The following is a 27,342-nucleotide window of genomic DNA, read 5'->3' on the forward strand; positions in this document are numbered from 1 at the left end:
CAGCAGGTCGACATTCATGTGGGGGCCACAGAAGGGGGGGGCGTGGGCCGCCAGTTTAACAACCCTGCCTTAGCAGAACTGAGGTGGTGACTGGAAAAGCTTCACCTAGCACAGGGGTAATCGTCTGAGGACCCCTAGTGGAGAATTATAACCACCAACGCCATTCTTGGATGGGGCAGAATTAAACTAGGGGGGCTGTGCAGGCCCCTGAGGTGGCAGCCCTGGTGAACCCCAGACAACCCATCCCACTGCAATCCCCCTCCATCCCCTGCATACTTTGTCCTTTTTTTCAGGCACAATCTGAGCCGGAGGGAGGTTGGGGCCAGCACTGAGGGTTTCAGGTGGGGGGTGGGTCTGGGTTGCTGCTAGTCTGAAGATGAGGACAACTGGACATAGGTTTTATGCCATCCTGCTACAACAGGAAGCCTGTGAGGTTCATGTCCAGGGACAGGGATGTTTCAGATGTTTCTTCGCCAGATGAAGTACACTGGTGGAGAAAGTGCTGGTGCTATATCATCTATAAATTAACTATTTCTTGGTGGCAACTATCCCACGTTATAGAACTATAGTGCCACTAATGGCATTTGATCCCTGCTTATCTTTCTGCATAAGAATGTAAAGTATTGTATTCTACACAGTATTTTTGTTACTCTGTAACTGGTAAGAAATTCTTCTTTCATGTATGTTATTTAAGAATACGTATGTCCATAAAGATTTGTAATCCACTGTAGCATTCTAGGAAAGCTGTCTGACACGTTTACATCTATTAAAATTTGGGCTCTGTGATGCCCTATTATTCTTTGGTAACTGACGATTTTCCCATGATCAAATAGTCTAGGACTCTGGTAGAAGATACTGTGCATTTTGTTTGAGTTGGTCTGTGATGTCTGGATCCAGTATTACCCTGCTTCTAGTATTACGTGTGAGCTGCCTTCCAAATATCAATTCTAAAAATTCCTTCTCTTGTGCATTGACTTAAGGTGGTCATACTCATACAGAGAATGATCTTTCTGAGAAGGATTATTCACAGAAAAATTATTTGATTGTACCACTAACATAAATAGCAACATTTAGCCCTCTGCGATGAAGTTGGTGCTTTCTTAAGCATTTCCCATAAGACCACAACAGCAAATTATGTGATATTGGATCTGTCCAATCTACATTTGCAAGAGAAAGGATTTTCCAAAAACTGTGCTTTTTTCTAATATTTGCAGATAGATTATATCCTGTACATGGGTGACTGCAAGTGCCATAGAAAAAACAGTTAATGCAGCTACAGTACCTGGACCAACTGATGGCAATTGTATATGAGCCTCAGTCTTTGCATGTGATTCAAATCCACAGATGATTGAAGCTTATGGGAACAGTCTTTCCTCAGCGCCATTCATATATAGATTATCCCCAGTCCCAGAGACTGTTGTAGTAGGCAGTAACAAAGTAAAACGCGTAAACATTTTTTTGGCAAATACTGCAGTGGGCCAGGCACCTGCAAAACACATGGGTATATAGTGGGTTGAGAGCGCCTGTGTGAGTACAGCCCCATTGGACGCTCGTCAGTAAGAGCCCTTAGAGGACTTTGACCACTTTAAATAAGTAATTATTATTAATAATTATCATTTAATTGTATTGAAAGGTATAACGTGTGATGTCGTGTTCTCTAAATACTAAACACATAAAGAACCTAATTTTTTAAATTGCACCCTAAAAATGTTTATTAAAAATAAAAAAGTCACATTTGGCAAGGTAGACATTTTACAGAGCACATGTTAAGGAATAAACTATACACTCTGCTATTAGTCCATCTCTGCTTCTCAGAGAAAGGTGATGATACTTAGCTCTGTACGATAATCAGTAATACAAACTATTCTTTGCTTTTGTTTAGTCATTTTGCCTTTGTTTCTCTTTTCTCGTTTTTCTTTATGTGCAATCCGCTTTGAAATTACCATGTCCTGAATGGTTTGTTATAACAAGCAGGACAAATTTGGTGCCCAACAGTTGGTTAGTAGCCAGACACAATTGTTTTCAGTCAGCTTTGCTCACAGAGAGAATGATATGTGCTTGGCGTCTTGCTGGGTGGGAGGCTTCCTAGCAACCAGCTGCCTACCAATTACCTCATAAAAGATGTGTCTTGTCTGTTTTGTTGTCTGGAAATAATTTGAAAACAGGCCCTAAAAAGAATGTACCATGGTTAAAATTGTCTACAGATAAATACATTAAATTGGAAATTTTTTATTGATTACCAGGATTTTACAACCAAATAAATGGCATTTGTGCTTTCTTTTTCATTAACTGAAGGAACTATAGTTTATAAGAGATTGAAAAGGAGAGGATATAGCAAAACACCTGCAGATGCATTATTAGACGTAAAACCATTTTTAGCGTTTAACTTCCATGCACCATCCAGATACACTGCACTACATTGCTGTAAAATCTGTAGATGTATTTGGCTAGAAAGACAATGTCAAAAATGCATGTCGAGCAATTCAAACGCATATACTTGGTTTATAAACTTTTTTTTAAAGTTTTATTCAAGGTTCAACATGCATCTATCTATTTTATTGTCAATTGCAAAAAGTAACATGTTGTGTTTAAAAAACACAGTGAAACATGGCTGCAATAAAATGCTTCTTCAAAATAAAATGAAACCAATTAGCATTTAGGTGCACTCACATCTGATAAATACAAAATGAAACATTTTGTGCCTTAAGCTACTAAATATGCCTTACCCTTTAAACAAAACAGGGATTGTTTGTCCATATATTACAATATATTTCAGCTGGCCAACTACGTCAAAGTCATCCCGTATCTGGCCAGTCCTATGCTCAATTTTATCTGATTCATTAAGAATTCAATTGCTTCATTATACATTTTATAAAAAAAGTTTTACCTGCAACTTACTTGCTTATAAAATGTATAATTAAGCAATATAATTCTTAATGAATCAGATGCAAGTGGATTGTTGGAACTGGCCACACCAGGGATGACTTTGGCATAGCTGGCCAGCTTAAATATATTACAATATATATATATATATATATATATATATATATATATATATATATATATATATATATATATATCCCTGTTTTGTTTAAAGGGTAAGGCATTTTTGAGTAGCTTAAGGCACAAAATGTTTCATCCTTAATAAAATGATAATGGGTTGAGTGCAGAGGACCAAGTTTGGGAACCCCTCTTAATTCTTTGATAGCTCAGCCAATGATAAACAAAACCCCAAAGTAGCAACTTCCTTTTAATATATAACATGCCTTATAGAAACAGTAGTATTTCAGCAGTGACATAAAGTTTATTTGATTAATACAAAATATGCAATATGCATCATAACAAAATTAGACAGGTGCAAATTTTGGCCACCCAACAGAGATATTACATCAATACTTAGTTAAGCCTCCTTTTGCAAATGTAACAGCCTCTAGACACCTCCTATAGCCTTTGATGAGTGTCTGGATTCTGGATGGCGGTATTCTGCATGGAGAGCCTGCTTCAATTCATCACATAGATTTCAAGTCGGGGGACTGTCACAGCCATTCCAGAATATTGTACTTCTCCCTCTGCATAAATGCCTTTGTAGATTTCGAAGTGTGTTTAGGGTCATTGTCTTGTTGGAATATCCAACCGCTGCGTAAATTCAACTTTGTGACTGATGCTTGAACATTATCCTGAAGAATTTGTTGATATTGGGTTGAATTCATCCGACCCTCGAATTTAACAAGGGCCCCAGTCCCTGAACTAGCCACACAGCCCCACAGCATGATGGAACCTGCACCAAATCTGACAGTAGGTGGCAGGTGTTTTTCTTGGAATTCGGTGTTCTTCTTCCGCCATTCAAAGTGCTTTTTGTTATGACCAAATAACTCAAGTTTTGTCTCATCAGTCCAAAGCACTTTGTTCCAAAATTACTGTGGCTTGTCTAAATGAGCTTTTGCATAAAACAAACAACTCTGTTTATGGTATAAGTGCAGAAAGGGCATCTTTCTCATCACTCTGCCATACAGATGTTCTTTGTGCAAATTGCGCTGAATTGTAGAACTTTGTACAGATACACCACCTGCAGTAAGATGTTATTGCAGGTCTTTGGAGGTGATCTTTGAGTTGTCTGCTCCTGTATTTTTCTTGGCCTGCCAGACCTGGGTTTTACAGCAAGTGTATCTGTGGCCTTCCATTTCCTGATTACATTCCTTACAGTTGAAACTGACCGTTTTATACCTCTGAGATAGCTTTTTGTAGCCTCCCCCTAAACCATGATACTGAACAATCTTTGTTTTCAGATCTTTTAAGAGTTGCTTTGAGGATCACAAACTGTCACTTTTCAGAGGAGAGTCAAACATCTTGCACAACTTGCAATTGGCCACCTTAAATACCTTTTCTCATGATTGGACACGCCTGCCTATGAAGTTCAAGTCTTAACAAGCTAATCCAACCACTTTGGTGTTGCCAGTAATCAGTATTGAGCAGTTACATGCATTCAAACTTACACAATTATTTTGCACAGCCAGTTTTTCACATTTGATTTAACTGAGTGTTAAAAGAGTAGAATGATTATTATGTTTTGAAGGACCAGCATAATTTGCTGCAGCATATATTAAGTTTCAGACGCATGGACAAAAAACCCTGTACATCTATTAGAATTTTGATAAATTAGGTACAGTTCCTTACTACAGGTAATGAAACACTTAGCCACATTTTTTATCCTGGATGAAGTGCCCCCTAATTTTTGTTACAGCCATCCTTATGTGGGCTAATGTGCTTGATCGAACCACAGATACATTAGTTCCTGTAAATTGTTGGTTAAATTATACAGTAAGATTAGTAGTTTTAGCTGGCTGGAAAGGAGAAAATTGTTTCATGCTTACTGTCATTTTCCTTTCTTGTCATCTTCACAGCAGAATATTCAAAACACACGGGTTCACTCCCTGTCAGCTATGAGCAGAAGAAAAAACATTCACACCCCCTAATAAGCATAGATAACTCCCCGCAGCAGACTCTCCCGTTTTAGTTTAAAGCTGAAAAATAAGCAAATCTACAAATCACCACATGAAACCATTTTCTCCTTTCCTGGTCATCCCCAGGCAGCATATTCAAAACACATGGATAAATACCAAAGCAATACAAGGGGGGAATGGATATGCAAGATTAATTACTGAGAAACATATGCCCAAACTGATTGCCCAAGCTGAGCATCAGCTGCAGAACATATATGTAACTCATAGTGCTTAATAAACGTGTTAGACGAAGCCTAGGTAGCTGCTTTACAGATGGACTCCGCTGACACCCCTGCCTCTGCTGCCCATGAGGCTATGATACTTCTGGTTGAATGTGCCCGCACCACTTTAGGTGACGTTCTGTCCTGTTTTTTGTAAGCTCGACTGATGATCTTCACAATCCAACTACTCAAAGTCGAATTAGATGAAGCCTACCTAAGAGTCTTTGAGATTTCCTAAAAGACTTAGTTCTTTTTATATAAACTTTTAGGCATCTCTGCACATATACCTTTTCGAGTTGGCTGGAAAAGCTGGTAAAACTAGGTTCATTAAGATGAAAACTTGAGACAACTTTAGGTAAGAAGGAAGGGACTGGTTTCAAGACTAAATTATCCTCATTGAAATAATATAAGGTTGCTCCACCGAAAAAGACTGTAATTGCACTATCCTCCTGGACCTTTAGCGAACTTAGGCTCAAACCGTACTCAAAAATTATTGTAGAAAGTCCAAGATAATAGGTGTAGAAGGTAATAATGGGTTAAGATCTCTCTCCTTCGCACAAGAGGAGAACAGATACCACTTACTTATGGTAAGTGGTAGCAGTTCTGGGCTTTCTTGTTTTGACAAGAGTATTAAAACAGCCCTGTAGCTTCAATCTGGACTTCTCAACCTCCAAGCTGCAAGATTGAGACTTGCAAGATTTGGGTGAAGATAAGGACCCTGAGCTATTAGATCTCCCATCAAAGGTAGCCTCAGAGGTTTCTGGATCACTAAGTGCTTGAGCAAAGGATACCAAGGACATCTGGGTCAGTTTGGAATTACGGCTATGACCTCCGTCTGCGTGACCAATGTTTTCTTCAAGACTTTGAAGATTTAAAGGAATACTGTCATGGGAAAACATGTTTTTTACAAAACGCATCAGATAATAGTGCTGCTCCAGCAGAATTCTGCACTGAAATCCATTTCTCAAAAGAGCAAACAGATTTTTTTATATTCAGTTTTGAAATCGGACATGGGGCTAGACATATTGTCAGTTTCCCAGCTGCCCCAGTCATGTGACTTGTGCCTGCACTTAAGGATGGAACTACTTTCTGGCAGGCTGTTATTTCTCCTAATTAATGTAACTGAATCAGTCTCAGTGGGATTTGGCTTTTACTATTGAGTGGTGTTCTTAGATCTTCCAGAGAGCTGTTATCTTGTGTTAGGGAGCTGCTATCTCATTACTTTCCCATTGTTCTGTTGTTAGGCTGCTGGGGGGGGGGGGGTGGTGATATCACTCCAACTTGCAGTACAGCAGTAATGAGTGACTGAAGTTTATCAGAGCACAAGTCAATTGAATATAACAAAATCTGTTTGCTCTTTTGAAAAATGGATTTCAGTGCAGAATTCTGCTGAAGCAGCACTATTAACTGATGCGTTTTGAAAAAAACATGTTTTCTCATGACAGTGTCCCTTTAAGGAAACAAATGGAAAATGTAAACCCAAAGGTTGTTCCAGCTCTGGGAAAAGATATCTGTCCCCACTACTTGACTAGATGTAATTCTGGAGAAAATTTGATCAGGTCTATGTTGGGAAGACCCCATATTCAGGTTATCCATTGTCTTAGTTCCCATTCTCCCCTCTCCATCAAGGTTCTGCTCAGAACATTAGCTTGATAATTGCAGACTTCTGCAATGTGAATGGTTGTAATATCCAGAAGATACCTCTGGGCCCTGCACATGGTTGATCATACTTCTTCCAGCAATATGACACTGTTTGTTCCCCCCTGTTTTCTGACATAAGATACTGTGGAAACTTTGTCTGATCTTATCTTTACTGCTGTACACAGAAGAACTCAATTCTAGCACATTGGATAGGAGATGCGAGAGATCCGAATTCCACCGACCTTGGACTGATATGTCCTTCACATGAGCTCCCCAGCCTTGACCTGATGCATCTGTGAAGACCTCCACCCACTCAAGTTCTGCTAAAGGATACCCCTTGTTAAGGTGGCTGGGTTTCTGCCACCAGAAAAGATGGTTCTTTATCCCTACATCTGTGACCAATCCTGCCGATAATGATTCCAGTGAAAGAGAAACCACCTCTGAATGGGCCTCATCTTCCATCTCGCACACTTCACAAGTCCCAAGGTGGACGTCAGGAAGCCACATACTCACTGGCTGAAAGAGCTGGAACAGAAATCAACTCCTTGGTCCTCACCACTATCAACAAGATCTTGCTGTGGCAAGGATGGCAATCCCTATCCTGGTATTGATAAGTTCGCAAATAATTCATCATCTGAGAATTTTGGCCTTGTTTATTATCTAACCAAAGCACATCAGAGTACTTCTAACTAAGGAGACATGCTAAAGAAGACTATCATCAGGAAGATAGAAAAATAATACTCTATACAGTACCCTCCTGAAATGATAGTGAGCAACCACTTGTCATCTATTTCTTTGGCCAAAACCTGATGGAACTCTAGAAGACTTGCACCCATTGGAGGTGGTTGGGCCAGCCTCATCTCATTGAGCCTTGAGCTGGCCCTTAGGGGATAGAGAATCCTTGGTCTTAGAGGTTTGAAAAAAGAACTATTGACCACAATGCCAAGATGCTTTGAATTCTTTCCCAAGACTATAATATCTTGCCTCTTCTCTGTCTATGTCTTGATGTTCCCCTTTCCGGTTGCATCTTGGGATGACAAAAACTTTTGGTCTGCAGTAAAAATGTACTTTTGATTTTGAAATAATATCATCAAGATTAATCCTAAACAAACATTTGCCATATGGCAGCTTACAGCTGAAATCTTAGAGATATGAACAGCTCCTCAAGACAGAATTCTGCTGCCTTCAGATCAAAAATACTCTCCTTAGGGGAGTCTTCTGAAACTGCCTGTTAAATATGATCTGCCCAAATGGAAATATTTTTTGAAACTGAAAATAATGGAGACTGTGGATTTACAAGCTGCTCCAGTTGACATAAATGGCTTTTTAGCTCGGTCTCCATACGTCTGTCCATTGGATGTTTCAACTCAGATATATCATCAATTGGAAGTGCAGTTTTTTTTTTTTACAAGTGAGCCATAGGGGCATCCACAGTTGGGAGATTTCCCACATCTAAAAAAATTCCAAAGCAAATGGGTACAATTATGCCAATCTTGCTTCTACAGGAGTGTTCTTGGGGCCCTTGCTCCACTCTTGGTTCATAATCTCTTTTATCTCAGGAAGTAAGGGAAAGGGAAGATGCAGAAGACTCTAGCTGGGGCATTTCTAAATTTAAAGCTTTTCTGTCTTAATTAAGGAGGGAACATGCTTAGTCTAAATATAATGGAAATATTCCTCAGAAAAGAAACACAGCTGGATGACCAGACATCGAACAGAACAGAACTTCCTGCTTTTCAGCTCTCTAACTCTTAGTTAGTCAGTGACTTTAAGGAGAGCCACATGGGACATAACTGTTCAGTTAGTTTGCAATTGATCCTTAGCATGCAGCTCAGATTCAAAAGAAATGGTTATGACCATTTAGTTAGAAAACAAAAGCAAAGATATGATTGGTTGCTGGGGGCAACATCACTGGTTATATTTCTCAACAATGTTAATTAATAAATATCCCAAAAATCTGTTTCTTCCTGTTTGGTGTATGGATTATAAAGCACTGAAACCCTTATGCCCACTTAATTCTTCCTGATGGTCTAAGGAGGATATGTTAGCAGGTGATTTATACAAGCTGCTTGACAGTGTCTTGAGATCTACTGATCACTAGCTAAAGGTCTACTGGTAGATCCTGATCTTCCTTTTGGACACCCCTGCCTTACCACATGTTCACAGAAGATGAAGAATTAGCCTCACAGAATGCTTTGCCCAGCAAGAGGATCATGGTATAGAGTTAGACTGTTGATCCTTCCTCCTTGGGGTCGAGGCATACATTTGATGCAGTTCAGGCCCAGAAAGTAATACCAGAGGGGTTGCTGTAAGCTACCATTGACTGATGTTTTATATTGGGTTTGTGTTTAATTAAAATTTCAGGGCCTATTAAAAAACTCTGAGCAGCAAGTATCTGTGCTGATTTGTAGGGAGACACTGATGTTGACACGTGTTCTACCATTGCTTAGCCCTGCAAAGTGACTGGCTTTCACAAGGATCCTGCGGTCAATTTGTAAATGACTGGTTTTGGGGATAGCCTGTTGTTGTATAGACCAGCCTAACTATTTATATGCTTTGCAGAGATTTTGGTGCTGCCTTATTTTTCTGCTATGTTTTCCTAAACTGAATTAGGCGTTAACTAACACAAGAGATAAACATGACTGGTGATTTTTCTCATAACATCTACACTTAGATTTGATTTGAACAGTTACCTGTAACTGAGAAAACAAGAGTAACGATCTTATTGGTTGCTATGGGCAACATCATTGTTTCTAGGGTTGCCACCTTTTCTGGAAAAAAATACCGGCCTTCCTATATATTTATCTTTTTTCCCTATTAATAACATTGGGATCAACTATCATTTTTACCGGCTAGGCCAGTAAAATTACCGGCCAGGTGGTAACCCTAACTGTTGCCTAATAGTTGCCCATATCTGTGCCGATTTGTGGGGAGGCACTGATTAGTGATGTGCGGGTCAGGGTTTTCCTGACCCACACCTGACCCTAACCTGCCCGCACCCACACATCCGGGGTCCTTTTAAAGACTTGCCGATGACGTCACAATGACGAATGGGTGAGCAGATGTGAGACTATAAAACCGGAACCCGGAAGTCGGATGCCGGCATATGAAGGTGGCGGGGAGAGCAGGAGAAGAGCTCAACCCGCACCCACCCGCGAGGAGCAGAGCGAGGTCGACCGAACCCGCGTAAACCCGCGGGTATGGGGTCGGCCAGCACATCACTAGCACTGATGTAGACAAAGAAGCAAAATGTTGGAGCAGGGCACTCAAAAGATCAACGAATGTATAGTTAAAAAACAAAAATAGAAAACTTTATTGGTATAAATTACTCATGCCTGACGCGTTTCGTATCAAAGACACTTAGTCATAAGCTACTACTGATGTAGACAGGCGAGTTGTAACATTGTTAGCCCTGCAGTAAAGTGACTGCCCTTTCATAAGGCTCGTCCAGTGTATCTGACACTACAGCCACAAACTTACTGCCTGTCGCTTCTTCTCTCTCCCCGCCTGGGGGTGCCCGAGAGCAGGACATTCCCAGTTTTCTATAAGTGAAATTCAATATTTACTCCCGCTGTCGTGGAATCCTTTATTCAGCCTACCAGTTTCCTTCCCCTACATCACAGTTCTCTGCCCCTCTCCTCTCGCGATATCAGCCGGGCGGATCCATCATGGCGGAAGGTAGAGTTGTGGGCCCTTTAGGATATCTCTTGGCTATGTTTAGGGGAGGGAGTCAGGGTTCCAATTACCTGGGAGGGTGGGGATGTGATGTTAACCTGCGGCAATGGACATCGCTGTGTGTCCGGGGTCCAGGGAAGGTGTGAGAGCTGATATACAGCCCTGCTGTGCTGCTGCTGCTGCTGGGGATAACCTCACACAACTGTGTGTGAATAGGCGTTGTGTATATAATATAAACCTGGGCTTTACTTTTAGCGAGGGACGATAGATATTGCTGGTTGTTTGGTCTTTAGACGTCTTCCGATAAATTCATTATTGTCCATTGACAGCTTTCATGTTGGGGCTCTGCCTCTTTGACTCGTGGGTGTAACTCAGTCCATTCATTATTCATCCCTCATAAAAAGCCATACACTACTACTACTATTCCCTCATGCCTTCACTGGGAAAAGAACATGTAATGTAAACTTTCCAATATATAGTGATTTATAATACAGTAAAACCCTATTTTACGTTTCTCAGGGGACCAGAAAAAAATGGTGTAAAATCCAGGAAAATGTAAAATGAGGGAAATGTATTATGTATAATATATAGGTGGAACCACAAAACAACAATGTCAAATGAGGGGAAACTTCAGGGGATGTAAAATGGGGGTTCGACTGTAGGTTAAAATGTATCTGTAAATATTATTATAATTGGAAGCAGCTGGTTTCCTGTCTGAAACAATGTGTCAGCAGTCACAGGTCTGTTACATCAACTGGTTTCTGCTACATTGTTTCAAAATATACCAGGGCAAACAATAGACAAGGAACAGACAATGTTGAAACCATTGAGTATTTGCAACTAATAGCTATGGGAAGTTGCTTAGGATGACATTTTCTTTTATTAGGCAGCAATTTAATTTTGCAACACTGTGGGGCACATTAGATAAGCTACTTCGACCTTCTACTACGACTTCAAATCAAACGATTCAAACTAAAACTCGTTCAACTATTTGACCATTCGATAGGCGAAGTACTGTCTCTTTAAAAATAACTTCGACTACCCACTTTGCTATCTAAAACCTACAGAGCACCAATATTAGCCTATGGGGACCTTCCTAAGCTTTCTAAGCTTTTTTTTTGATCAAAGGAAAATTCTACGATCGATGGATTTAAATCCTTTGAATCGTTCGATTCGAAGGATTTAATCGAACGATTTTTCCTTCGATCGTACAAGTAAAATCCTTCGACTTCGAATATCGAAGTCGAAGGATTTACCGCAAATACTTTGATTGTACGATCGAAGGAAAAATCGTTCGATTAAATCCTTCAAATCGAACGATTTTTCCTTCGATCGTACAATCGAAGTATTTGCGGTAAATCCTTCGACTTCGATATTCGAAGTCGAAGGATTTTACTTCAATGGTCAAATATCGAGGGTTAATTAACCCTCAATATTCGACCCTTGGTAAGCGTGCCCCTGTGTGGTCTATTTTTGTAGTATAAAAAAGGTTACTTTAAAGGGGTGGTTCACCTTCAAGTTAACTTTTAATATGTTATACAATGGCCAATTCTGGGCATTTTTTCAATTGGTCTTCATTATTTCTTTTTTATGTTTTTTTAATTATTTGCCGCCGCCTTCCGATTCTTTCCAGCTTTCAAATGGGGGCCACTGACCCCATCTGAAAACGAAATGCTATGTAAGGCTACAAATGTATTGCTTTTGCTACTTTTTGTTACTCAACTTTCTATTCAGGCCCTCCCCTATTCATATTACAGTCTCTTATTGAAATCAGTGCATGTTTGCTAGGGTCATTTGGACCCTAGCAACCAGATTGCTAAAATTGCAAACTGGAGAGGTGCTGAATAAAAAGCTAAAAACAACAAATAAAAAATGAAAACCAATTGAAAATTGACTCAGAATATCACTCTCTATATCAGTGATCCCCAACCAGTAGCTCGTGAGGAACATGATGCTTCCCAACTCCTTGGATGTTGCTCTCAGTGGCCTCAAATCAGCTGCATATTTTTAAATTCCTGGCATGTTAATATCCCAGTTTAGTAAATTTTTAACACATGAGCTGCTGTTCTGTTTTTTTTCCCTTTGGAATGTTGTTTGTAAAACTGCCCTACTGCTCTTAATTCTGTTGTGAAATTAAGGATTGCCCTTCAGCAGTTTTTTTAATAGATAAATGCTGCATCCTCCCCATAGCCAAAGAGATCATAGTCTTGCTGGATTTTTCAGTTTAATTCTCCAGTGATGCTCAAAGAAAGTGTTTTTTAGGTATCAAAATGTAACATAAAGTAGTTGTACTTTATTAAATTGGTAGAGGGGATCTGACGAAAACCTGTTACTATAAATATACATTTTTTCAACTTGTAACATTTTTATTACATTAGAATACATCTATCAATCGAAGACAAATTATATTTCCATATTTATTGTACATATGGTTGGGGTTTCCAGACTTGTTTAGCTTTACATAATTGTTTTATTTAATCTCAGTAGCATTTTTTCAGCAATTGCAGTTGGAAAAAGAATGTATGAAAGCTGGCATGTTCTCTGAAAATGAGTTATCCGTCGCTGTGACTTTTTGATACATGAGTTAACAATTACTAGCTACTTTTCACTTATTACTTGACTGCTTTAAAGGTTAATTAACACAAGAAACTATTTTATTTCTTTCTAACAGTTATAGCCTTATGTTATGTACGTTTTTAAAAAAGAAAAAAACTAAAGGGACTAAACTAATTAACGGGAAAAATAACATGATCTTATTTAGTTGGGCATATGTAGAACGATTGCCTACACATTATCTGAATTTCCAGAAATAAGTGTAATACGTTTCATTGTGAAGTTAGGAATTCTGGGACTTGAAGGCCCCCTGTTTTCCATGGAATCTGTTCACTAACTGCTATGGAAAGCAGAGAGACTTCAAGTCCTGGATTCCATCACTTCACAATGAAACATAGGGAGGGATTTCATTAGGTACAGGGATTAAGGTGGGCTGGAGAACTGGTTCCTGTGTACAGAGATAGGGCTGTGATGTTTCAAACATTACTATGGGGAAGTTCTAAAAATAACATGTTAGTGTTGTTCTGAACAGTTCATTTACTTTCATTTAATAAATGTATTTCTTTTATCTCCAGTTGTCATTTTACCTCTTAGAGCAAGGCTGTAAAGTTGTATGGTTCCCCGTCTGCTCAAGGGCTCCATAGATTATATCACTTTATTTTAATCAGCATAACCACACATGGGGTATGTGTGTAATAACTGGTTTGGGACAGTATTTACAGGGAGCAGCACTGTGTTTAATGTCAGTATCACGCATTAGAGCAATGACACACAGTGCTGCTAGTAGCAGCTATTTGTTGTGGCTACAAAATACCAAAAAACATACCCTGCCATAGACAGTACTGAGAACTCCCTCTGCTAAAACACAAATAGTGTCTTAGCATAGGCAATTCTGACTCTTGTCTATTTTATAGGCATGACCAGGGAGGGCCAAGCTGACTGGATGCCCAAGGCAACCCTGGCCGTCCACCCCTCCAACCCCCCTGTGTGTGCATGTAAATGGGCGCGCATGCGCAATAACAGAGGGGAGGGGAGGAAGGGACAACCCAGACTAGGGGTGGCAGAAGACCCTTGAAGAGGTACTTGTCCAGTGCCCCCCATCAGGCAGGTGCCTCTTCTGCCTACCCCTAGTTCCGGCCCTGGGTGTGACAATTAACTTGCCACTAGTAGCTCCATGTGTCATATAAGGACAAATCCCAGGGTGCACAAAAAAATCACATACAGAAAAAAGTTTGGCACATCACAGAACTTGCTAAACAAAATAAAAAAATTTATTTGTAATTAAAACATAAGAACAAACGTTTCTTTGTCTGAGCATAACATTTAAGCCCCACTTTTGAGCCTGGCTTAGGCGATGACTTATCGGTGGTGCCAACACATTGTTTTTTATGATCGATACAATACCCTTGCAGCGTGCACTCAAAAGATCAGTAGACAGCGGTGAAGTAAAACAGTTTTATTTCCTGGACAATCCTCCTAACACGTTTAGTGTAATCCCACACGTACGCTGAATACTGATCTGTTGTGCACGCTGCAAGGGTATCGTATCGATTGTGAAAGCCTCCCAAAGCTGCGGGTTCGGGGCGTCACACCCTAACCAGAGACTAGGAGCGGTGAGTAACCTGTACACCATTATTGCATATTGAAACATGATGAATTAAGCGACAGGTTTGGGGCATTTGCACCTGGACCCACTCGGTAAAAGGGCGAGCACTGCAGGAATTAAGCCTGCATGGTATTAATAACCATATAGAAAGGTAGTAGGATTTGAGTGCATTTGTGTATTGCTTTTTATGCCCTTATTATAAATAATCTTTGTCTTATTTTTTCAATCCTGTGATATGTTAAACTCTGTTCTGTGTGTATATATAAGGCTGAGTACATTTGTATGTAAAGTGATTGCTCCATATCTATCAAGATCTTCAAATAAAGAACCATCATATTCAGTTGAGTGGTTTATTTGTGAACATTATTACAGAAGCACACGTAGACGTGGCCACATTGTAGTAATCAGCTGTTAAAGGAACCAACAATGCAATTAATATTGGGCAAACTTTGTAAGACATTGATGGCATGCCAGCAGGCATATTTTTTTTATTGTTTCAGCCGTAAACACAAAACTGCCTCTTCCCGTTGTCTCTCTTTCATGTTCACGACAGAACTTTGGTACGCTTGACTCTTATATTATACACATTTGTTTACTTGGCTGTCTGGGTATGGGGGATTTCAGGTATTAACTTATAGGTATTTTTCTTTGATTTAAGCCCATGTTGCATACTTTAATGCTGGTTAGTGTTTCAAGAATATGCTTTATCAACATACTTTTCCCAGATAGGGGGTCATTTAAGGTTAACTATGTTGGCAATGATTGCATGCTTCCAGTGCCCTACTGGAAAGGTTAGCTTTATTAAACATTATACATGAACTCTCTTCATCAGCACTTTGATTCCTGTTTAGATAGCATTACATATAGGTATTTCATTGTTTACAAAGGTTAATTTGGGTATAGTTTCATTTTAAATTGATTGGTCATAAAACCGTTATTATTAATCTAACAACAATCTTTTTTTATAATTTGGAGAACAGCTTAACATGTGTTTATGTTGTACAGAATGTTACAGCTGTTGACCTTTATTATGCTGTTTAAAGTCTGTTAAAAAAGACTCTCCCAGGAATGGGTGGGTACTTATTGCTTAGCATTCTGGATAAAGAATCTTGAGTAGCTCAAGTGGAATGTTTGGTTATGATAATAAAACCGTGCCCTTACCGTACTATATTTTATCAACAAGTGTTGCTGTTACAACACTGTCTGGTATGTATTAGATATTAAACATATGTAGCAAAGTATACTCGGTCTAAAGCATCCAAAGATGGAAAGGTGTGGGTGCGTACTTGCATTACAGTAAGCACTGAATCAAAAACTAGACACGCCAGTGAATTCAGAGGACAGACTTGTAGAATTGTCGGATTCTCTTGTCTGCCCTTATACATCATTATGTAGACTTGCCAGTGGTCAGCGACCCCTTACCTAAGCACAGCTTGGTGTCAGAGGCACACATGCAATAAATATGTGTAAAATAGAAATATACTGCTACTGAAGATTTATTTCTGTTAAATACATTTAATTCCATAGAAACATTATGTTATATAATGAACACAATAAATCCCTGGAAAGTTTTTGGAAATTCTTGCTGTCTCTTGTTAAAAGTTGAAATATATCTGTTACTATACTGTAGCAAACAGTGTACAGAAATGCTGAGCACAGGCTTTTTGTATAACAAAAGGAGAGCATTGTTTTCTATTTCCTTACAATAAGCTCAGTTAACCTTTTCCACTCTTGTGTTTTACATCATTTCATGCCCAAAAGTAATTTGATTGAAACACTATTTATTAGCAAGGGTTAAATAAAAACCTCCTAAATTGTATTTTGTGTATTTGTGATCTATTTGTAAGAGGGATAAGTTTCCTACTGACTTGGATTAGACTTGTGTTCTGTAATGTCTATTAGAATCAGTATCTTTGATTTGGAATAAATAAGATCAAAGTTTATAGATGAGGATCAAAGTGAGTGAGTTCAAAGTTTATAGGTGAGACTGTGTATAGTCTATTTTGATCAAATTTACGTTGAAAATAAGTCGCACGATGAATTATTGCCACATAATGTGTTCAAAGTATCCCTTGCGATCAAATTTTCATTGTAATGTTTTTGATACTGAGGCACTGTTTTGCCAATGCTTATGTGGCCTTGTGCACGAACACACACGCGCGTCCTCGGTTGCACACAGCTGCGGTGGGGACCTAAGTTGGGTTGCCTGGGGCAACTGACAGACCAGGCCCGCAACTGTTCGAGATGGCCCAAAGCATATGCGTTTCTGATTGTACTATTTGCACAGTCAAAAACTACAATGTTACTATAATGACAAAAATTATTTTTAAGTTTTTCCCCAAATCCCTCAATAAAGCTTTGTCTCTTGATCCCCCTTCATCTAGCCAAGACCATCATACATTAACTAACTAATGACAGTATAAATGGAACACCTCTAATTTGTTGGAAGTTGAATTGTTAGCACCGCTGCACCTTGCAGTGCTGGGGTCCTGTGTTTGATTCCAGCCAGGGTATCATCTGCAAAGAGTTTGTACGTTCTCCCGTGCATGTGTAGATATATATATATATATATATATATATATATATATATATATATATATATATATATATATATATATATATATATATATATATATATATATATATATATATATATATAGCAATGCAAATTAGAGACGGTGCACACGGTCAAACAAACTTCAATGCCTGTGTGCTGGTAAAAACTAACAATAAGTATAATCAGAAAAATAAACTGCACCAACAGGACTTTATACAAAACAAAAAAGGATTTTATTCTTCAACGTTTCAGCTCTACTACTTGAGCCGTCTTCAGAGTGTATATATATATATATATATATATATATATATATATATATATATATATATATATATATATATATATATATATATATATATATATACTGAGTTATATATATAACTCAGTAGAAACCTGGGTGCCAGCCAAAGTAGGTAAATATTTGCGAAAAGAAGCGACACTCACAGGATGTTTTCAATGCAGGTAAATTGTGTATTTATTCCACTCAACGTTTCGATCCCCCACAGGGATCTTCGTCAGGAGATTACAAACAAACAGCCAGACCCATTCCCATCCCAGAATTTAAACCCCCTGACCGTTTATTGGCGCCAAAAACCATTGCTAAGCAACCACCAAATGGTGTGGGGAAGTGTAGAGATCAGCATAGATCAGTGTGGGACGTGAGAACATCATACAAAGCCTCAATAGTGTTGGCAAGTGTAGCCATGTGAAATAGATAGGGTACACAGAAAGAAAGAAAGTTGCGAGTAGGGGGGAGTGCCACTGTGTTAGTGTAAAGCTAATCGTATAGACAAGAGCCAACAGCCAATCATAGCGCATCTCTGTGTAAGTCGTCCAATCAGAGCACAGTGTGGAGGTGGGCGTGCGCATCAGCACGCTGGTACTGCTGTACACCGGTCTACTCGTTCGCAGAGGTTACCGGGGCAACCGGATGACGCTGCTATGCGCTGGTCTGTCAGTAGGTTTATTTGTGTTCGGCCAGCCGGTAGTTTTAAAATGACGCTGGGGTCACCCAGCTACATGGTGCTGTATGGGCATACTACAAGGGCCTAAGGAACACTGTGGAGGCAGCTAGTTTCACGCTTACCCGCTCATATGAGCCATTGCTACCCATCTGTCTTAGACAACCAGGTCAGCGTGTTTCAGATGTGACACGGGTACTTTCGTCACGACCCACATTTCACTGCGTCATGGATCAATGACCTTCTCACGTAGGCTCAAGTCAAATAGCTGCTGACATGTACGGGGCACAGAGAAAATGGGGAGATAGAGAGGGGGATAGGATATGTTGGTTAAAAGCAAGTTGCAGGAGCAAAAGAAAAGCGGACAAATCCAAAATAGTACTGATCTATTGCCCTGGGGAGGCCATATTCAATTTCTATGGGGCCCCTGGTGTATACACATTCCACTACTGGTGGGTTTTCTGTAAATAAATCACATAAAATAACCGATGATTACATATAATTGTAGGCGTTAAAAGCAAGAACACAGAGAAACATCTACGTCTGTGGTCCAGCAATGGGAAAAAGATGCATAATACATAGTCCAATAAGTAGTAATAAATTATTGTCACAAGGAATGAATATAGTCCTTGGGTATTCACAGGAAACAACCCAGAGGAAGTGTTTCGTTGAGTCCACGGGGGGTGACTGTGTCCAGCCGTTGGATCCATCTTGCTTCTCTCCTGAGAAGGGCCAAGTCTCTGTTACCACCTCGAGACAGTGGTGGTTGGTGGTCTATCGCCATACAGCGGAAGGTGGGCAAGCCATGTCCCATCTGTAGGAAATGCCTAGCTACAGGTTGTTTGGCTGAATTCTCTTTGATGGCCTTACTGATAGCTGATCTATGATTAGCGATCCTATCACGTAGAGGGGTGGTAGCTTTCCCTACATAGTAAAGGCCACATGGGCAAGTCACAATGTAAACCACAAATGATGTGGTACACGACAGTCTGTGTTGGATCTTAAAGCGCTTGCCCGTGTGTGGGTGAGGGAAATCCTTCCCTATGAGTAGAGACCTGCAGGTCGTACAGTCTGGGCACCGATATCAGCCCAATTTCTGTTGTCCGCTTAGCCAATTGGGAGTTGTCTTCGATTTATCAATAAAGTCTGTTTTTACCAGGATATCCTTGAGGTTATGGTTTTTACCATGACCGAAGGTGGGTGGTGGGGCTTCAAATAAGTATAGGCAATTGTCCATAGCAATGATAGGCGAATTTTTCTGTATACTACTCCTTAGATGTTTAGAAACATGTGAGTATTTAGATGTGAAGATCATCCGTGTTGTCAGAGGCGTGTCTTTAGTTTTTCTGGTAATCAGATCAGTTTGTGTGAATTGTATAGCTCTCTGAAGTTGTTGGGTCAGTAATTCCTTCTTATAGCCTCTGTCCAGGAATCTAGTGAAGGTTTCCATAAGTTGTTTCTGTGATTTCTCAGGGTCACTGTTGTTACGAATCGTCCGTAAGAATTGCGAGTATGGGATCGCCCGAATGGTAGAGGGTGGATGATCGCTTGCTGCGTGTAAAATGGTGTTCCGATCGGTCGGTTTCCTGTACAGGCTTGTTCCCAAACCATCTTCTGTCTTGTAGATCAACAAATCAAGAAACTCTATGCTCTTTGTGTCATACTTCATGGTAAATCTAATTGGGGTGTCCATGGAGTTAAGCATGTTAAAGAATCCAGTCAGTGAAGCAGCGTCCCCATCCCATATCATTAGCAGGTCATCGATATATCGTAGATAAGCAACCAACTTATCTGCAGCTCCCCTCATAACGTGATTTTGTTCGTAGCGTAACATGAACAAGTTTGCATAAGACGGTGCCAGGGCACTGCCCATCGCTGTGCCAGATATCTGCAAATAAAAAGAGTTCTCGAATCTAAAGTAATTCTTGGTCAGGGCCAGCTCCAGGAGATCAATGAGAAATTCGGTCGGGACAGACTTGTCCAGTCGTGTTTCCAATGCTTCCCTGCAGGCCATTATCCCTTGATCATGGGGTATCACGGTGTAAAGACTGCTGACATCCATGGTAGCTAGTAAGCAATGTTCTGGGAGTCTGTCAAGTCCGTTGAGGATCTGGATGACATGGGTGGCATCGCGTGTATATGAGGGCATGTTGGTAACAAGTGGTTGTAGGAAGGAGTCCACAAAGGTAGCTATTGGTTGAAATAATGAACCCACTGCTGATATGATTGGTCTCCCTGGGGGTGCAGACTGGTACTTATGAATCTTGGGGAGCGTGTAAATGATGGGCACTCTAGGAAAATCAGAGGTCAAAAACTGGAAGGTCCCCTGATCCAACCAGCCCGCCGAAAGGGCATTATGAAGTTTAGAGTTCAACTCCCTTTTAAATGTCATTTTGGGGTCCCCAGGAAGTGCCCGATAAGTGGATGTTACTGAAAGTTGGTCAAAGCAGTTCTTGTTTATAATAAAAAAAAAAATATATATATATATATATGTATATATATATATATATATATATATATATATATATATATGCTACACAGATTGAAAGGAAATCATAATAGCCTGTCTCTGCTTGTGGTGACTATTAGGAAGTGATCGATGCTGGTGATTTGAAGTTCCTGTGCTTTCCAGAGAAAAAAACACCCACTATGAAGTGCAAAGAGAATCCATCACTTCCAATAGGTAAGGGAGGGGTGCATGACAATGAGAGTTTTGGGTGGTTTGGGAAATGAGTCAGGCACAGACTATCATGGTTTCCTTCCAATCTGTAAAAAAAAAAAAAAAATAATATATATATATATATATATATATATATATATATATATATATATATATATATATATATATACCAAACAAGGGAAAGTTGTGCTCACCACTAGTTTTTAAAATCATTAGGCGGGGGTGCAATGAGGGTGTGACCACAAAAAACATATAAACAAATATGGGTTGAGTGCAGAGGAATCTTGTATTTGTTTATATATATATATATATATAATATATATACATACATACATATTTATTTTTGGAAGTTCAGATTAATCAACAATTATACACTGCTTCTTAAAAGGGATTGTTTACAACCAAAAGTGCACTATGCAAAGTGCAATTTCCAATGCGGTCACAATGTCTTTTACCCACAATGCAGCACCTTCACCCCACAACGTATATCTAAGATATAACTAGTATATCTAATGTTTGGTGATTGACATGAAAATTGATTTGAATTGAATTGTGACTTTCCTATGATGCAAGGGATAAAAAATCCATTAACGTCCAAAATCAAAAGGGCTTTGTATACATTTAAATAGAATGTACCAGTACCTTTATACATTTTATAAAATGTGTGTGTTATTCAGGAGCTGTAATGTACTTTGATATTATACAATATATTATATGATATTGTTACTTTATTATGGAAGTTGCGATTCGAGGTTCAGTTGGACTGTAATGAACACATTGCATAGCACATTGCAGTTAATCTATTTAGAATAAAATGTTTTAGCACTTAACTGGAGATAAACATGGTGAAATGTCATTTATGGCTCTGAGCATCTGTTTTATTAACGTGTTTTAATATAGAGGGCTGCGGATGCAAGCAGCACTATATTCATTAAAACATTCTTGTAGAAAATAATTGTTGTTGCCAAAATTTGAAGTTGTATTACAGACAGATACAATTTATAAATGTATAGATTCATGTTCTGGTTCTTTACTGGACCTTTAACCCAGTAACCCTGTAAATACTTTGTAAGTTATGTGATTTCTAAAAGTGCCACTTCAACAGCCAGGATCCTCTATCCTCTTGTGCTTCTGATGGTCTTGATGGTAAAAAAAAAATCTTTGGTCAGTTGGGATGTATTTTTCTTCCTTGTGATTTTGATTATATGCATTTTTGTTTTGTGTTGCAGAGGAGGTGGGAAAGCTGCAGAAGCACCTGGCACTTCTCCGTCAGGAGTATGTCAAACTGCAACAGAAGCTGGCAGAGACTGAGAAAAAATGCACTCTCCTAGCAGCCCAGGCTAACAAAGAAGCCTCCAATGATTCTTTTATCAGCCGCCTCCTCTCTATCGTGGCACAACTCTTCGAGCAGGAGCAGTATAGGTAGGGTGGTCTTACTGCAAACTGTATGTTTCAAATATATTAAACCCTACTGTATGCTTAAACAGTTATGTTAAAAAGGTACGAGGTTGTTCACCTCAGTTGCTTTCTATTTTCTACCATTTTTACATTTTTTAAATTATAATGTTCCTCTCTTGATGTTTTAGCCTGAAATCTCAGTCATCCAGATGTAGACTCAGAACCTTACAATATTAGTTGATACATGTCTTAGGTATCTATGGAATGTTATGTTACTTTTGTATCAATTATAACTGCTGTCTATAATGAAGATAGAGGATTATGCACAGCAGGGCCATATAGATAAAGAAAATATCATCTAATGTATCAAATTAGAGTTTACAGTGAACCCCCCTCCCACTGATGCCCTGGGGAGACAAGAGAAGTTAAAAAATGAATTTTAAAACTTGAATATTTGAAAAATGGTCATAAAATAAAAAAAATGATGAAAAAACTTTTAGGGGTATTTATCAATACGTGAAAGTTAGAACTCACCATTTGATAAATACAGTTCTAAATATCCCATAGGAATGAATAGAACATGGTAAGTTTTTATTTATTTAGCTTTAAACTCACATGTTGATAAATCTACCCGTGAATGAATGGTGTCAGTTTATACAGCAATTGCATATGTTTTTGCATGACCGCAAGTGTGCTTGCTGCCATAAATTGCCCCAGACATGTTTCCATTTCTCAAGGACATCTGTTTTGGAAATATATATTGTATCTAAGAGTTATCTCATACCTCCCAACTGTCCCATTTGTCGTGGGACAGCCCTGATTTTGACAGCTCAACCCGCTGTACCGAATTGTTACTAAAATGTCCCGACTTTCTCTTTGATCTCCTGCACTGAACAGCCATAAAAAGATACAAAGTTTATAAAATACAATTGACTTTTGGCAGAGAGCCCAGAATACATGGCATGTGCGCTTTGATACAATTTAAGATAAGCAAAGAAACAATCAGAACAATTTAAGATTAGCAGGTCTCTTGGGGAAACTGTGACAGCTTAAAGGGCAATTCATCTTCATTAGCAAAACTGTAATAACATAAAAAACACAGAAGTATTTTCAAACTTTTATAACGTGCCAAATTTTGTAAAATGAACATGGTAATTAGGGGATGTGGCCACAAATTGGGCGTGGTCAAACTTTAGGCCGGTGCAATAAGTTCAGTATATAAAATACAGAATTTTTAGCCATGTTTATTGTTAGGGTTTAGTTCTGCTTTAATAGTACATAAATTATAAATGTTAAGGTCTGCACTAAACACCTATTTTATTTGGTTTAGTCAAACTAATTTTAGTATACATGAAGTAAAACTTTGCTTTGAGCTGATTGTACCATATGTAGTTTGAACTGCATAGAGTTAAACATAACAAATGCTTTCCTGGTGTCCTTCTGTGGCTTAATCACTGTCTGTGTATGAGCCGATATTCCAGTTAGTTCCTGTTTTTCATTCCTGGAAACAACTACCATTTTATCACCGGATGTAACTGTAAAGCAGATTCTCCATTTCCCAATCTCAAACACAGGAAGCTTGCTGTAACCTACACCTCTGCAGCAAGATGTATTGGCACTCCCATCAGCTGCAAAATAATGCAATCGTATTATATTACAATTTCTGGTTAATATACCCCATATATGAAAATGAATATACAAGGTCAAAATCTCTACTGGAACAGCACAACACTGTTAAAACTTGTGAGGAAAAAGAAATGGAATTATAAAGTGATTTGTAAAAGGAATACATTTTTACATTTTCAGATCAATTATAACGTAATTGTAATGTAATGTCAAATGAGCTTCGTTTTTATGTTTTTTAGTGATCTGAAGATAAAAGTTGGAGACAAACACATAAATGCCCATAAATTTGTACTGGCTGCAAGAAGTGAGGTTTGGAGTCCAACCAATTTGGCTTCAACTAAAGAACTTGACCTGTCAGGTGAGTTGAGATGCCATCATGTTCTTTATGGAAACAAAGGTGGCTCTTTAGACATGGCCACCAGTTTATCAGCCTGTGTAGGGGTTGGAAACCTGCCAGGTATCTTTCAGACAGGTTTGAAAATAGTTTTGGAGAGATGACTACATACTACACGTTGATGCAGTCCTCTCCCGACAGCCTGCATTATGATTCGATTCTTGACCCAAGGTCAGCCAAATTTCACCTAGCACATACAGTTCAGTCCATAAATATTTGGACAGAGAAAACTTTTTTCTAACACTGACAGATTAAGAAGGGACAGTCAGGTTGACAAAACAGTCCGGTTTAGGAACTTCAAGTAACAGACCTATCAGCTAAAAACGATCAACATGACCTATAAGTAACTTTTAAAGTAGATTCATATTTTGAAAAGAAAATTTTTAGTGTCAGTATCACTTTAAGTCCTATGGAACTCGAGGTTCAGTGTATTTGTGATTAACCTCCTAATTTGCCTTTAGGTATGCTTAAGGAATGGAAATAATTAATGCTGTTCAAGGACTTTAAAATCATAAAAATACTTTAAGAAAAACATTGTTCCTTTCATGTAGTATAAGAGCCACAAAGTAAATAGATCCCTCTATGCATGAATTACAGGTACTTTATGAGACCTGTTACCCAGAATGCTTGATACCTGAGGTTTTCTGGATAAGGAGTTTTTCTATAATTTGGATCTTCACACCTTATGGCTACTAAAAATGTATTTAAACACTAATTAGACCCAGTAGAACTGTTATATCCTCCAACAAGGATTAGTTATATCTTAGCTGGGATAATGTAGAAGATACTCTTTTGTTTTTTCAGAGAAAATTATTTAGGGGGCATATTCTAAAGTAAGAAATTAAATGTGGCCACATATCTCAGTTCTACACAAGCATAGCTTTTCTTTTTTATCTCTAGACTCTAACCCTGAGGTGACTATGGCAATGCTGCGTTGGATCTACACAGATGAGCTGGATTTAAGGGAAGATGATATATTCTTAACGGAGTTGATGAAACTAGCTAATCGTTTCCAACTTCAACTTCTTAGGGAAAGGTAAGTGCATTCCACTTAATTTGACTATGGATATTTCTCTTAAAGGAGAAGGAAAGTGAATTTATTAAACTAGTATATATGATCGCTAACCTTAGAATGGCCCTGGGTACTATTCTGTCACACTATGGGGTATATTTATCAAAGAGCTAAGTTAGAGATTACCACAGTCCTCTACAGTGAAATTCAGCCACTCTCCATTCATTTCTTTGGGATTTTGGAAATGTTATTTATCAATGAGTGAAAATGAAAGTTCATCCTTAGATAAATACGCCTTTCAAAATCCCATAGAAATAAATGGAGAGTGGCGGAACTTCACTCCAGCAGACTGTGTCGATCTTTAACTTCACTCTTTGATAAATATACCCCCATGCGTTCAATGCCTCAGCAATCCTCTTTGGTGTCTCGGACACCACATGAGCATATTAGAGTAAAGACTGGGACTTAAGTCCCAAGTCATAAGTTTTACTCTACTGCAAATTAGAGTCAGAACAGTGCATCGGATCTCTAGGGCTTTGGGAAGGAACGCTCGCTTGTGTCAGGGCACTAGGAGAGCCTAACACATTGGTACCCTCCAATGAATTTCACTTTATTTGTTTTTTTTTTTTAGAAAACAGTAAAGTATCCACCCACAACATTTAGCCCTTCATGCTTTAACTAGGTGAATGCCGCACCAAATATAATTTCCAGGTTAGTCAAAAGATATCCGTAAACCAAAGGAAAAGAAACCTTATTTTCTTTAAACGTCAAATTTTGTAGTTTTAAAGAGCCAATATTTTTGTTTAATGTATGCTTAAGATATAGTTATTGGGTTCCTATTGCAGCCCATGGAAATTAAAATATTCTAGTTTCCATTCTGACTGCTGGCATTCTCTATATTTATGTCAATTGAGTCTCTTTTATTTGCAAACATTTTTTTGCTCGGGCTTTAGTTTCACTATAAATAGTTATGTAGCTCTCATTTAAGATTTTAAGGGCTGCTGTTATAAACTGCCATTTGGTACAACCTGACACCAGGCATATATACTCTACACAGCAATACCTTACCCTAATGCCAAGCAAACACCACCAAAGAGATGATTTCCTTGGTAGTAACTTCAAAAATAATTATACTTTTTTTGTAAATCAAACTGAACACTTGTGTCATTCAGTTTTCCTTTTGTGCCAGGTGTGAGAAGGGTGTTATGTCTCTGGTGAATGTGAGGAATTGCATACGTTTTTATCAGACTGCCGAGGAGCTGGATGCCAGTGCTCTGTTAAACTACTGTGCTGAAATTATTGCAAGTCACTGGGTAAGAAAATACCTCTTGTCATTAAAACCGTGATTTCAACATACGGTGAACCTTTGCAGATTATCAGTCCGTGGTTATTTTTTTTGTTCGATCATCTAAACATCATTTTAATTCTAAATACCACAGCTAAAGAAGAATTGAATTGCTATTTCTTAAACTTTTTTTTTTCCATACCCACCAGGATGACCTAAGAAAAGAAGACTTCAGCTCGATGAGTGCTCAGCTATTGTACAAAATGATCAAATCAAAGACACAGTTCCCTTTGCACAAAGCAATAAAGTTGGAAAGAGAAGATGTTGTTTTCTTGTACCTAATAGAAATGGATTCCCAGGTAAGTTATAGAGTATTTTCATTTAATTCTTTACATTCTTTACATCTGGCTCTTTATATTCCATGCAATTTTTGATTCTGAAATTTGAAACAATGTAGCAAAAGCCATGTGACAAACAGACCTGGAAGAGAACTGACTTCTGCTCAATTGTTTAAAAAGTAAGATCCAGGATTCAGAAAAAATTTACTAATTGCAATTATATTTACAAATAACTTCAAAATCAATGGACAATTTTAATAAATTTATACTGGAAAATTTCCTTAGATTTCCTCTCATTCTATAAAAAAGCTAAAACATTTTAATAAATATCTTCCAGAGTTTGGAATACTGTACACCTCAAACTTGTTTTTTAAAAAAAAAAATGTTTTCTACCTTC

At 38.6% G+C, this 27,342-nt stretch overlaps 1 protein-coding gene across 2 annotated transcripts in view; it reads left to right on the forward strand.

Moving 5' to 3' along the window:
* The first annotated feature begins 10,397 nt into the window (after positions 1 to 10,397).
* Positions 10,398 to 27,342, forward strand: part of ankfy1.S (ankyrin repeat and FYVE domain containing 1 S homeolog) — a 40,470-nt gene continuing 23,525 nt past the window's right edge. Inside the window, exons 1-7 of one of the 2 annotated variants that reach the window (XM_041584127.1) lie at positions 10,425 to 10,537; positions 20,802 to 20,895; positions 22,122 to 22,314; positions 24,156 to 24,274; positions 25,211 to 25,346; positions 26,512 to 26,635; positions 26,817 to 26,966. In XM_041584127.1, coding sequence (XP_041440061.1) covers positions 20,862 to 20,895; positions 22,122 to 22,314; positions 24,156 to 24,274; positions 25,211 to 25,346; positions 26,512 to 26,635; positions 26,817 to 26,966 — 756 coding nt within the window. In that variant the 5' untranslated portion in view covers positions 10,425 to 10,537; positions 20,802 to 20,861. Of the gene's footprint in view, positions 10,538 to 20,801; positions 20,896 to 22,121; positions 22,315 to 24,155; positions 24,275 to 25,210; positions 25,347 to 26,511; positions 26,636 to 26,816; positions 26,967 to 27,342 lie in introns of both variants that reach the window. The other variant, XM_018249694.2, reaches the window with a different exon arrangement.

This window comes from Xenopus laevis, chromosome 2S (assembly GCF_017654675.1).
Source record: "Xenopus laevis strain J_2021 chromosome 2S, Xenopus_laevis_v10.1, whole genome shotgun sequence".
Taxonomy (NCBI): Eukaryota; Metazoa; Chordata; class Amphibia; order Anura; family Pipidae; genus Xenopus; species Xenopus laevis.